This window comes from Bos taurus, chromosome 7 (genome assembly GCF_002263795.3).
Source record: "Bos taurus isolate L1 Dominette 01449 registration number 42190680 breed Hereford chromosome 7, ARS-UCD2.0, whole genome shotgun sequence".
In the NCBI taxonomy this organism is placed as follows: Eukaryota; Metazoa; Chordata; class Mammalia; order Artiodactyla; family Bovidae; genus Bos; species Bos taurus.
This window is the reverse complement of record NC_037334.1, coordinates 102,078,787-102,091,082: the sequence shown is the minus strand read 5'-3', so window position 1 is coordinate 102,091,082 and position 12,296 is coordinate 102,078,787. Positions and strand designations below refer to the sequence as shown.

The 12,296-nt window shown below is 41.8% G+C and overlaps 1 protein-coding gene across 2 annotated transcripts in view; it reads right to left on the bottom strand.

Moving 5' to 3' along the window:
• Positions 1-6,635: 6,635 nt before the first annotated feature.
• The window catches only part of PAM (peptidylglycine alpha-amidating monooxygenase), a 333,859-nt gene continuing 328,198 nt past the window's right edge, over positions 6,636-12,296 (bottom strand). Inside the window, exons 25-27 of one of the 2 annotated variants that reach the window (XM_005209762.5) lie at positions 11,092-11,295; positions 8,124-8,180; positions 6,636-7,471 (exon numbers count right to left, since the gene is read on the bottom strand). In XM_005209762.5, the coding sequence (XP_005209819.1) occupies positions 7,296-7,471; positions 8,124-8,180; positions 11,092-11,295 (437 nt within the window). In that variant the 3' untranslated portion in view covers positions 6,636-7,295. 2 annotated transcript variants of the gene reach the window in all.

The following is a 12,296-nucleotide window of genomic DNA, read 5'->3' as shown; positions in this document are numbered from 1 at the left end:
CCAATGTTGAAGATTTTTCTTGTATTCAATATTGTTTGTGAGCCTTTGAGACTGTCTTCATGAATACGTTGGTGTAGACTTAATCACTCAATGTCCCTTTTTGATGTAATAGTTTAACCACCACACACACAGCTATTTCAGGAAACCCCTTGGTCTGATAAATATGTTTTAAGTGGTTATGGTCTTAAGATAATAATAATGATTATCTATTTTTTTTTCTTCCCAGAATCTACCCGATTCAACTAGCAATAGTATCCGAAATTTTCTTCGGGAAACGAATCCCTTATAAGTAAACAGTGTGGTCACTGCGGGACGTGACCTTATCTAGATTTGATGCACCACACTTTCTTTGTCCAGAGTGACTGGTTCTGAGGTTGATGCATGAAGCAAATCAGGCCAGTCAGTCAATGTGTTGAAACTCTTGAGAAATTGAAGCTATCTGTCTCAGACTCACTGCTGGTGGGGTTCGGACTCAGAGCTGCTGATCGCCACTTTCATTACCACATACATGGAGGGTCTGCATGAGAGTGAGTCCTAGAAGGAAGGGAGCCAAACCAAGGGGGTCCCCGTGAGGGATGCAGGGAGACAGGATCCTGATGGCACCAGCTGAGTCTTGGCATCTAGCCATGCTTGGGCTTTTTTGTTACCTGAATCGATCAGTAATAATCCTTTTTCTTGACACATTAATTCTTGATTATTATATTCATTATTAATTCTTAATAAACATGAGTTATTCTTCAGCCTATTTCTTAGGTGTTTTTTTGAGTTTTTTAAATTGACTCATTTGAAAAGACCCTGATCCTGGGAAAGACTGAAGGTGGGAGAAGGGGATGACAGAGGATGAGATGGTTGGATGGCATCACTGACTTACTGCACATGAGTTTGAGTAAACTCTGGGAGTTGGTGACGGACAGGGAGGCCTGGCGTGCTGCGGTTTACGGGGTCGCAGAGTCTGACATGACTGAGCGACTGAACTGAACCGAACTGAAGTACAGTTGTTTTGATCCAAGGTGGCTCAGTGGTAAAGAATCTGCCTGACAATGCAGGAGCTGCAGGAGATGTGGGTATGGTCCCTGGGTAGGGAAGATCCCCTGGAGAAGGAAATGGTAACCAACTCCAGTATTCTTGCCAGGATAATCCCATGGACAGAGGAGCCTGGTGGACTACAATCCACAGGGTCACAAAGAATTGGACACGACTGACTGAGCATGCATGCATGCATGATCTACAATATTGTGTTAGTTGCAGGTATACATCAAAGTGATACATGTGTTTTTTCCACATTACTTTCCCTTATAGGTTTTTACAAAATACTGAGTTTGGTTCGCTACACTGTAGGTCCTTTTTCGTTATCTATTTTATGTATAGCCATGTGTATACCATTTATATGTTGCTGGCTATTTGAATTGAGCTGTAATTCATGACTGAAGAAGTATGACTAGACTTTGCTTGCAGAGCAGAGGCAGAGTCACAGACGTGGAGGGCAGACTTGTGGTTGCAGGGAGTGGGTGGGGGGAATGCACAGAGAAGCGTGTGGCAGACTGGCAGACTGGACCTACATATGCACTCTACTGCGTGTGAGAGCAGATGACTAACGGGGGTCTGCTGTGCGGCTCGAAGAGCTCTTCTCTATAATGGGTGAGGAATCTAAAGCAGAGGGACATTATGTGGATATGTGGCTGATTTCTTTGCTATACAGGAGAAACTAACACAACACTGTAGATGAGCTATACTCCAAAAAAAGGATCAAAGAAAAGAAGTCTGATTAATACAATGGCATTAAAAAAATCATAAATTCTAGAATCTGGAATTTCAGATCTTTCTGATCTTAATTTGTGTCTTTCCCAACTGCATATTGGCTAAGACTGGGCCATGCTAATGAATATCATGTTCTCCTTATCTGGAAGTGAGTTGTGAGAACCAGTGCGATTGTGCCGTTCCATCCACACACATGCTTATCCCACAGTTCCCACACAATATTTTTTTTTTCAAAAGATATGGAGAAGGTTGCAGTATAATAGAGGAAATATCGATGAGTGGAGAATTCTCAAGTGATTGGTGTTTTCATTTAATAGAGTATATATTGAATAATGGGGAGAAAGCAATGGGACCCCACTCCAGTACTCTTGCTTGGAAAATCCCATGGATGGAGGAGCCTGGTGGGCTGCAGTCCATGGGGTCGTTAAGAGTCGGACCTGACTGAGCGACTTCACTTTCACTTTTCACTTTCATGCATTGGAGAAGGAAATGGCAACCCACTCCAGTGTTCTTGCCTGGAGAATCCCAGGGTCGGGGGAGCCTGGTGGGCGCCGTCTATGGGGTCACACAGAGTCGGACACGACTGAAGCGACTTGGCAGCAGCAGCAGCAGCAGCATATTGAATAATGAAATGCATTTTTGCTCAGAAATGAAAAGGGTCCTCTTTGCTATTGTCAAACTTGTTTTGATAAACTCCTGTTTCATGTGTTAACTTTGGTATACCAAACCGTACAACTTCTTTGCCAGGTCTTCACTGCTAAACCCCTTCCCTGTGACAGTACAGCGTGTGCTCAGTTTCGGAGCACGGAAAGTACACGCACTTGTTTTGTACCTGTAGTTTGGATATATAATTGACACCTTTGTGCTCTGGTGTTTCAACCATTTTAAGGCTGTACTGAGGAATCATATTTACCATCATCAATATATTCTCTACAATGAATATGCTCCCTTAATTAAATTATGATGTTAAAAAACACACCAAATGGGTTTGGTTGATTCTTGCCTCCTTTAAATGTGATTGCACCTGTCCCCACGTTCCTCACTGCTGCAAACAAAAAACAAAAAACCCACACACAACCAAATACACAAAGTCTAGCAGAGCAACCTGCTGAAGACTTCATGTTGTTTTAAATAAGGTTCTAAGAAGGCCCCTAGAAGCCTTTCTGTACATCTAAGTTATTGCCCATGCTGGGATAATCAGTGTTAGGGAATGACAGAAAGAAGCTTCTGGTAGATAAGTTCTGGCCCTGAAGATAATTTGCAACTGAGCTTTCTGCGGTCTAGGTTTGAGGGACTGGGGTGGATGACTTCTGGGCCTAACCATCATTCTACAGAGACCACATTATTTGAGAAAATGGTTCTGTGTACCTAATACTTTGTTTTACAGCTCAGCTACTCTCTGGAGGACTGTATTTCTTGGAGATAGTCCATGGAACACCTGGATCCAAATCACCAGGAGTGCTTTTTAAAAATGCAGCTGTCTAGGCTGCACCTAATAGAGTGAATCAGAAAGTCTGGGAATGGGACCAGCAGTCAGTCCTCTTAAAATAAGTACCTGGTTAGTTCTCAGATTCACTGATGTCTGAGAAGTACTCTATGTAGACTACATCAAATTTGACTTAAATCAACTTGGAGCTACTAGGTAGGTGACAGTCTGGGGAATAAGTTCAAATACCAAGCCTGTGGCTTCTTTTGTCCTTCAGCTACTTAACTATTTATGTAACATCTGAGTGAGACTTTAAAGATGCATGAGAACTTTGAAAAAGAATATGCTGATTTAATAAACTAAGAAGAAAGCTTAGAATGAAAGATTTTATGCATATGATCATTCAGGGCCAACTCAACGAATGACAAAGCTATTCTTTTAGCTCCCCCAAATAATATTCTCTGGATAATTTATTGTAAAGAAAAACGATCAAGCCCAGTTGCTTCCCTTGGCCTTATTAATAAGTCATTATGCCTATTCTAGTTATCCAATTTAAAACATTTAAAAATCGAGGCATTCAGATCTTAGTACTAATGGTCATATCAAAACACCTCAGACCACATCTTCTTTCGCCAAACATCTGCAAACTATAATTTATATGAAAATATAGCTATCCACTTAAAGCAACTGGCAAAGTATCGATAAAAGTCATTCTTAAAGACAGTGCTTTTCAATTCTGGCTGCACATTAGAATTACCTGGAGAAATTAAAAAATATGACCCATAGCAACATACTATAGTAAGCCAATCAAATCTGAATCTCTGGAGGTAGCATTCAATTTTTTCTTAAATTCCCCAGGGATTCTACTGTGAAGGAATCACTTCCTTTAGGCACTTCCCAGATAGTGCAATCTCTAACTAAATAACTGAAGTTCAGCTCAGGACAAAAGTCAGTGGAGAGTGCCTGAAGTCAGCAGAGTTCATTCATTTCTAGTCTGCCCTCTAATTAAGCCAGGTTGGTAGAATAGGTGTGGTGTTCCAGGACAGGATGGGCATGCAGGCTTTCTCTTTTCTCAGTTTTCCTTTTTATAAGGCTGTTTGCTTATATTCGGCATATAATGCAAAGTGTTATAATAAGGGACATATGTAAGGCCCCAGGCACATGTCAATGGCTCAATACAGGGGTCCCCTAACCACGGGCCAAGGACGGGTATCGGTCAGTGGCCTGTGAGGAACCCGGCCAAATGGCAGGACATGACCAGCGGTTGAAACCGAAACCACCGTCCCACCTCTCCCCGAGTCTGTGGAAAAACTGTCTTCCACGAAACTGGTCCCTGGTGCCAAACATGTTGGAGACTGCTGGTTTAATGGACAAGGGAGCTTACATGTCTGAAGCAAGGAAGGTTCTGGAGCGACACCTCAGCAAACGTCAGACGAAACATGGCGGCCGGCCAGGCTTCACTCTGGGTGCAACTGGGCGGTTGCCAATTATAGCAGGGAATAAAGTCAGTTACCAGGGAAACCAGCAGAGGGGCACGCCCACACGGCCTCTTTGATTACAACAAGCATTAGCTGGGCCTGGGGCAAGGGTGTCAGGGGGTCCGTGAGGTGCTCGAGCTGGTGACGCACAGAGAGCGAGGGGACGGCCATCTTGACTGTCCTGACTATACACTCAGCTGGGCTGCTCACGGTCCCCTATGCAGCACAGGATTGTAAGATATCCCTAGGTTTTTCTACCAGAAGCAAGACTCTCAGTTCAGCACCACTTTCATTTCGGGCTTCCCAAGTGGTGCTAGTGGCAAAGACCTTGCCTACCAATGCAGGAGACAGAGACGCGTGTTCGATCCCTGGGTTGGGAAGATCCCTTGGAGGAAGGCATGGCAACCCACTGCAGTATTCTTGCCTGGAGAATCCCACGGACAGAGGAGCCTGGCGGGCCACAGTCCATAGGGTCGCAAAGAGTGAGACATGCTGAAGAGACTTAGCATACACCAGCACGTAAGAAGAGACCTGAAAAATGTTTTTGTCTACTCTTTGGATAATTGTTGAAGACGTTAATTACCCAACAAGGTGCTATCTTTCAGAAGCTACTTGGGAACAAATTTTTCTGATCTTATTATTAGCAACTCTAAAAGTTTAATTGGCTCATGAATCATGTAACTAATCCAGTTTTAATGAGCTGCTAGAAAGTTTAGAGCCAAATTCTTCTAATGAACAACTATAATAAGAATTATTCTTGTATAAATTTTTCCATTTTAATTTTTTTCCCTTTTTTCTTTCCCGCTTTCTTATAACTTACCATTTTGATCTATTTTTTTTTTTTCCCATCCATGAGCCACTGTAAAGCCATTCAGGAACAAAACTGGACATACATAACATTAAAAGATATGTAGTTAACACAGCTGATGATCAAATAGTGCACCAGAAAAGATGGCTTTAGTGCAAGTCAACTAATTTCCTCAATGTAAGAAAACTTGAACAGCATCGAAGTCAACTTACGCGTCTTGGGCACTGTACTAACACTGATGTTGAAATACAAATATTTAAGATATAGAGAACAGGCACCCAAACTGGATTGGCCAATAGGTTTGCTGGGTCTATCAATAAGAGCTTATGGAAAAAACGTTAGGAACATCTTGGCTACCCAATATGTCAGGATAGTGCTGTTGTGAGTCTACATTTACTAATGTGGTGAAAGGGGCTATAAAAGAGTGGTCAGAGGGAGCAAAAGTGTTTTCACTCGACAAGGAAAGAAATCTTTCAGTTAGATCAACTGGGTGTCAATTATGAGGGAAAAGAATCTAGGTTGTTAGATATTTCAAATAACTTAGCTAGAAGACAATTCCATTTGTTTTTTTTTTTTTGCAAGTTAGATTGTTTTAATCTCTAATATGCCACTACTGAGACGCCTGAATTGCAAGTAGGCATTCTGAAGAAAGGGTTCTAGAGTCTGATTAGTATAAAAAGAAACGCTATCAGGTCCTTACTAAACTGCACTGACAGATTATGAAAAATATGTTTTAAAAGTAATTTGTAGTCACTGTAAGATGGAGTATTCCTACAAAATACATGGATATTTGGAGTGAAATTAATTCTTTAAAAAGAAAACCATTAGTAGTAACCTACACTGATGGATTAATTTGTATATGTAATTTGAGACACAGGTTTCTCTTAGCTACAATCACCTTTTATTATTTACCTTCTGATTGTTATACAAGCAAAAATCCTCTTTGAATTTTTAAAGAAAGCCTGGTTTTCACATATATGTAAACTCTTGGGCTGGTTTTTAACTTATATGTGCTACATAATAAAATGACTTCTTAATTTTAATACAATGCACTTCTTTTGAAACATTGAATAGGTTTCACTATAGCTTAGGTTTGTGTAATTATTACAAAACTTGTATACAAGCCCGGCAAATATGCAAAAACTGCAAAATACACTCTGACAGCTAATGCTCTGAAAACACTTTATTACACAAATTACATTCAGATTCTGAAAATAGTGATCTAACAGTGTAACCATCTAAAAATAAGACATCCCCAAAACACACCAACTGAGGAAGGAAATTAAAAAAAAAACAATTTAAATAGAGACTTTTTTCTTTCCCTTGTTGCAATATAATGTTAGTGATTTTAAAAAAATAGGAGATTTAGCAGCTTTGTTGTCATGTAGCACAAAGTTTCTCTTCACTGCCACAGGCTGAGAATGCTGAACAGGAAAGGCACCAAAGAAAGACACTGGCAATGGAAGTGCTACTGGGAGAATACTGTGTTCAAGCAGAGAATGGAGTTATTTACAAACTACAGAAAAGTCTCAGAAATGCAGATGAGCAAACCTTCCATCCCTAAGTGACTAGTGTGACGGAAGAAGAGGATCACTTCTCTAGCCTATGTTCATATAAAGACAATGGCACGATGAATGAACTTTCAGGAAACTCCTCAACTAGGAACAGAAGCCAACTAATCCCAAAGGAAGTAAATAAAAGGTGTACGGTCCCACACAGATGGGTACAGTTTACAGTTAAATACGCAAAACGCTCAACGTGCTCAAGGGGAAAGGAAGCTGGCATCCTTGGTAAGTCTCGTCAGCCTAAAAGAAAACCCAGTTTCTCAGGAGGAAGGGGCAGGGGCGGGCGGCGGGGCCGAGTACTCTTCTTCGGACTCGCTTGCGTCCTCATCTTTCTCCTGGTCGCTTCCTTCCGTGCTGAGGCGGTCGAACCCCTTCCGGCTGTAGCCCTTCCGGCTGGCGAAGAAGTTGCCCAGGTTTAGGCCTCCGCCTCCCTTTCCTGGAGAAAGCAAACAGGGACAGAGGATTGAGGTAAGGTCTGCACAAATGATTTTCAGTTTCCTTGTAAATTCTTCTGGGGATGGGAAAGGGCAGGTATTAGAGACAGGGGAAAAAATGACAGAGACACTGATCCGACAGAGTCAGAAAGATACGACTCCACAGGTTCATTAACATAAATAAGGAAAAAACAAACAAACAAAAAACCCCAAATCTCCCCAGGATTGTGTATTTCTGCAGGATTATTTCAGCTCCTGCTTTTTCCAGGCTCTCGGGAATGGACGTCCCCTTGAGCAGCTCTTCATTACGGTGACTTTATGAAAAGGTCATCTTCACTACGACACGCACTGACACACTGACAGGAGTGACAGAAAATTCGCTGAAGACAAATGGGGCGACATAAACAGGCAGGGAGGAGAAGTCGATGACACAGAATGGCAAGGTGGGAGAACGAAGCTGGGCAACCTGCCGGTGTCGTCACACACTTTTGGTTGGTGCATGGTTTGCATTTGGCATTTGCCAGGGATGCTGTGTTACACACAAGGAGCCTAATTTCCAGAGAGAAAATACAAAGTATCTCCTTCCTTTTTAAAAGACATGAGCTTGTTGACTGTGAATCAAATGGGAAGGATTCTAAAAGGTCACACGCATACCTCTAAGTCTTCCCAGAACTCTTCCCGAACTGGCCTCAAGTTTACGTTCAGAATCTGCTAGAGAAAGAGGGCATGTTTCAAAATAAGTCCCAGTCACCCTCCTCAGTCCATGGGTCCAGCTTTCAACACAAAATAAGGAATTAATTCCTAAATGATTAATAACAAGGCCTGGCTCCTGTCTGTGTGTATTCTTAGAATTCTAAGGGGGCAAAAGGCAACGTGTCATTGTCATGCACACCAGGGCCAGAGCTGGGTTTGACTCCTACCTGGGTCTCTTATAGGCTGTGCAATCTCAAATTACTTCTCTGAGCCTGTTTTCTCTTCTGAAGAAAAGATGGGACCAATGACGGTCCCCACCTCTCCGTAAGCACGTGACGTGCTTACAAGCAGTGCTTGGTATATACACAGGAAATGTTCCGTAAATATTAGTTACCTTTATTAGGACAAAATTAAAAATTACCCATAATTTGTAAAACCTTGGAGGCTTTGGTTACTACAATTTATGAATATTGGTCTGAGGTTTTAGGCTTTCTATTTAGAACAGTTCACATCCTGATTGAGGAAGCTTTGGATCCAAATGTACAGCATTTGCTTTTTATATAAGACTGAAGGCAAAAAACTTCTGAAACCCTGAGTATCTGCAGCCATACACGGTGACCCAAATTCTTGTTCCATGAAAAACTTTTTTTCCTTAGGCGGAGGCTGAACTCCAGACGGACTTGGTTTTTCTGCGTGCTGTGTTGTCTTTACTGTGCTCTCTGCCCTGCTTCCAACACTCCCTTCAGGACTATGGTCAGGAAGATAAGGCTCAGGGTGCTCCCACGAAGCCTCTCACAGGAGTAGGGGCGGCATGGTGGAGCACAGAGCAAAGGTAGAGGGGAGGTGGGGAGAGAAACAAGCAAGAAGGGAGGGGGAATTTGATAAGACGGTTAGCAAGCCAACAAGTGAAGACTGCAAACTGCACAAGGATGCGGGACGGTCCTAGTTTTGCATCCCCTGTGCCCAGCACAGTGTCTGGTGTGAAGCCGACAAGCTATACGTGTGGGCTGAGTAACTGGAAGGCCTTTCACGAGGGTTATTAAAACCCTCATAGACTGGATAAGATCTTTCAGGAACAAATGTTGAAAAGAGGTGAGAGGCTGGTATACTTTTAGAATTAAATGTATTAGACTGAACCATATAATGCTGTAATTTCTTAAAACATGATTGAACATGAATGGAAAAAAGGTGAGAGGCTGGTATACTTTTAGGATTAAAACAGAATTAAATGTATTCAACTGAACCATATAAAGCTGTAATTTTTTAAAATAAAACATGACTGAACGTGAATGGCAATTTCATATGGTTCGACCTGGGTCCCTCAGTCTTCCCAACATACTCCTGTGAACAATATTCTGGTAACAGCACCACACACATGTGCTAACAGCAAAGAAGTAGATACCAAACCTTCTTGACACCCCAGCCACTTCTCCTTTAAGTGGACTGATAAGCAATATTCCTGCTATAACCGTCCCCAGGCCTTGTGTATTTCTGATACTCCATATATTTATCACTGTATGTACCATCCTCTATTAATACCTTTATGTGTCATTTCTTTTTTATGTCTTATCTATTCTGTGAGCTCCATTTATTTATTCCATCCTTTTCCCAGTGACTATTTATCAAATCCTCAGGGCCAGGAACTGTTATTTGTGCTGGAGATATATCAGGAAATAAGCAAACACACAGAATTCTTGCTCTTTTGAAGCTTCCATCTAATTCCATGAAGACAATGACTACGTCTACTGATCTTTGCCTCTGCTCAGCCCTTGTTGGGAAGAGTTAGCTGTATTTTTGAAGAGCTTTATTGACTGCAGGTGAAAAGCAAGAAGTCCTAGAAAAACTCCCTTTCACAAATTATTAATTTAAATCCTTTGGTTTTGTTTTCTGTGTCCTTTTCTGTGTCAGGGCTTTGCCGTGGGCACTGAATCCCTGCCAGTCGCCTTGGCCTGAAATCGGATCAGATGCTGTTTCTTGATCAAATGCTGTCCACCATTCTGGTCCATGGATACCTTCCCAGATGCAGCTGTAGCCTCCTGCCTCAGGACCTGGGGACCCCGCCAAGGGACTGTTTCTGAGAGGTGAGAATCACGAGTTGGATTATTTATGGGGATACCTTGACAGGAACTCAGCTACTCAGTCTGATACTATGATGATGATTTAATAAAACACTGACACCAGTATTGTACTCTCCCCTCTTTCACTCTACTCTTTTAAAACTGTCAAATGGTTTTCTATGGAAATAGTTGGTTTCCTGAGAGAGGTGAGGTTTAAGACAAGTATCTTTTATGACTTTTTATTAGTTTATTACTAATGATTATTCCTTATAATCATTGGTATTATTAATTGAGCACTTATAGGTGCCAGGTTCTGTGATAAATGCTGTATGTACATTATTTCATTTAATCCCTACACAACCTTGTGGGTATTTTACCCCCACTTTACAGATGAAAAAACTCTGGCTTAGACAGGTTAAGTAACTTGCCCAAGGTGACGGAGCTAGGAGCTAGAGCCAGGACTAGGGAAAAATAGACAACTTCTAAAAAATTGACCCAGGCGTTTTGAGGACTGGGCCTGTTTCTAACAGCAGGGATCTCCTCCTTCCTGATGCTTCAGCTAATTTATATGGATTCTACTCATCTACACAGTTTCATATGGAGACATCTAATGGCTTTATGCCAATGCTAAAAAGCAGTAATAGAGGTTGGGCTTTTATCTAACTATCCAAATTCTGAAGCTCCAGGTACATTTTTCCACTTTGATACTAACTATAGACAATATTTGGAACACAGACAATCACACTGAAAGAGGTATAGAACACTTAAAAAAAAACAAAACACTGAAAAAAAGATCACAACCAAACTTTGATAATCAGGCCAAACACTCTTTTTCAGGGAGGTTCCAAATTCAAGGGGCTCATTTTACTTGCCTCCAAAGGCCCTTGATTTTTTCCACCGAATAAATAAGGCAATGGCCAGCAGGACAACCACAGGAATAACCAGAAGGGTTGTAATGAGAACAGCCGGCACTCCGGAGCCCGGCTCTTTGACCAGCTTCTGTTTCTCTTGTATCTTCTGCAATTCTGAGGAGGCGGGCTTGTTCTCCATTTTGGTTTCAACAACTGCCTCGGATTCTTCAGGGAAAGAAGAGTTGACAATATTCAACTGACTCAAAGACTCTGTAACCCTCCCACCCGCCCCTGCCCAGTCAGATTAACAGCTGCTCATGAAGAACTTGTTGAGCTCAATGCATGTGGGGGTCAGGCTTCAATATCTGCAGCTACTGAGCTGGTACCTGTGACTGGCAAATTCCCATGGAATGATTTTTCACCTTTAAATTGGTTTTATTTGGTTCTACCCTTTGTTTCCTCTTTAGGTATAATTCCACAGAAGATGTATCCTCCTTTTGCATTTTTTCAAAGTTAAAATGAACAGGCGACATGGTGTAAGGGACCAGAATTGGTGTGCATACTGGAGTCAGATGAATCTGAGCTTGAATCCCAATTCTCCTATATAGCCAGCTTATGTAACTTTGGGCAAGTTACTTAAGTGATGTGGGCCTTAGACACCTCCTCTGTATAACTGTGATGATGACAACAACGTCCTTCATGAAATTATTGAGCATAAATGTTTATCGTAAGGTGCTTCATAAGTACTGATTTCCTTGTGATTTTGGTTTATGAGCCTCTTTCATGTTCAATGAATCACTGGTACCTCACATGCATAGTTGTATGCATTAATTCTAGAATTAAGAAATGGAAAAAGGTAACTGGGTCCTTTCCAGGTTCTTTTCTACAGTTTCCAGCAAGTTGTAAGTGTACCTGGATGCACTGTATGTCCGTTTGTTGTTGAGGAAAATAACTTACACAACTGTTCTGTGATATTGGCAGATACTGGGTAGATATCAGGCCTAAAGTACTACTTGGGTAACTGGTAACAACAGAACTAAGTCAGCGACTACAGGAATCTTAACAACTACTGACGTAGAATGAGGTTGAGCCTTGAGATGTTCTTGCCCCCAAGAAACACATACATGTGTCTGCCCAGAACCCTGTATGTGAAGCCAGAAGTTACAACTGTGTTTGCCCAAAGGCTCACAGGGTTTCTGAACTTCAGCTTCTTGGTGTGCCCTTTT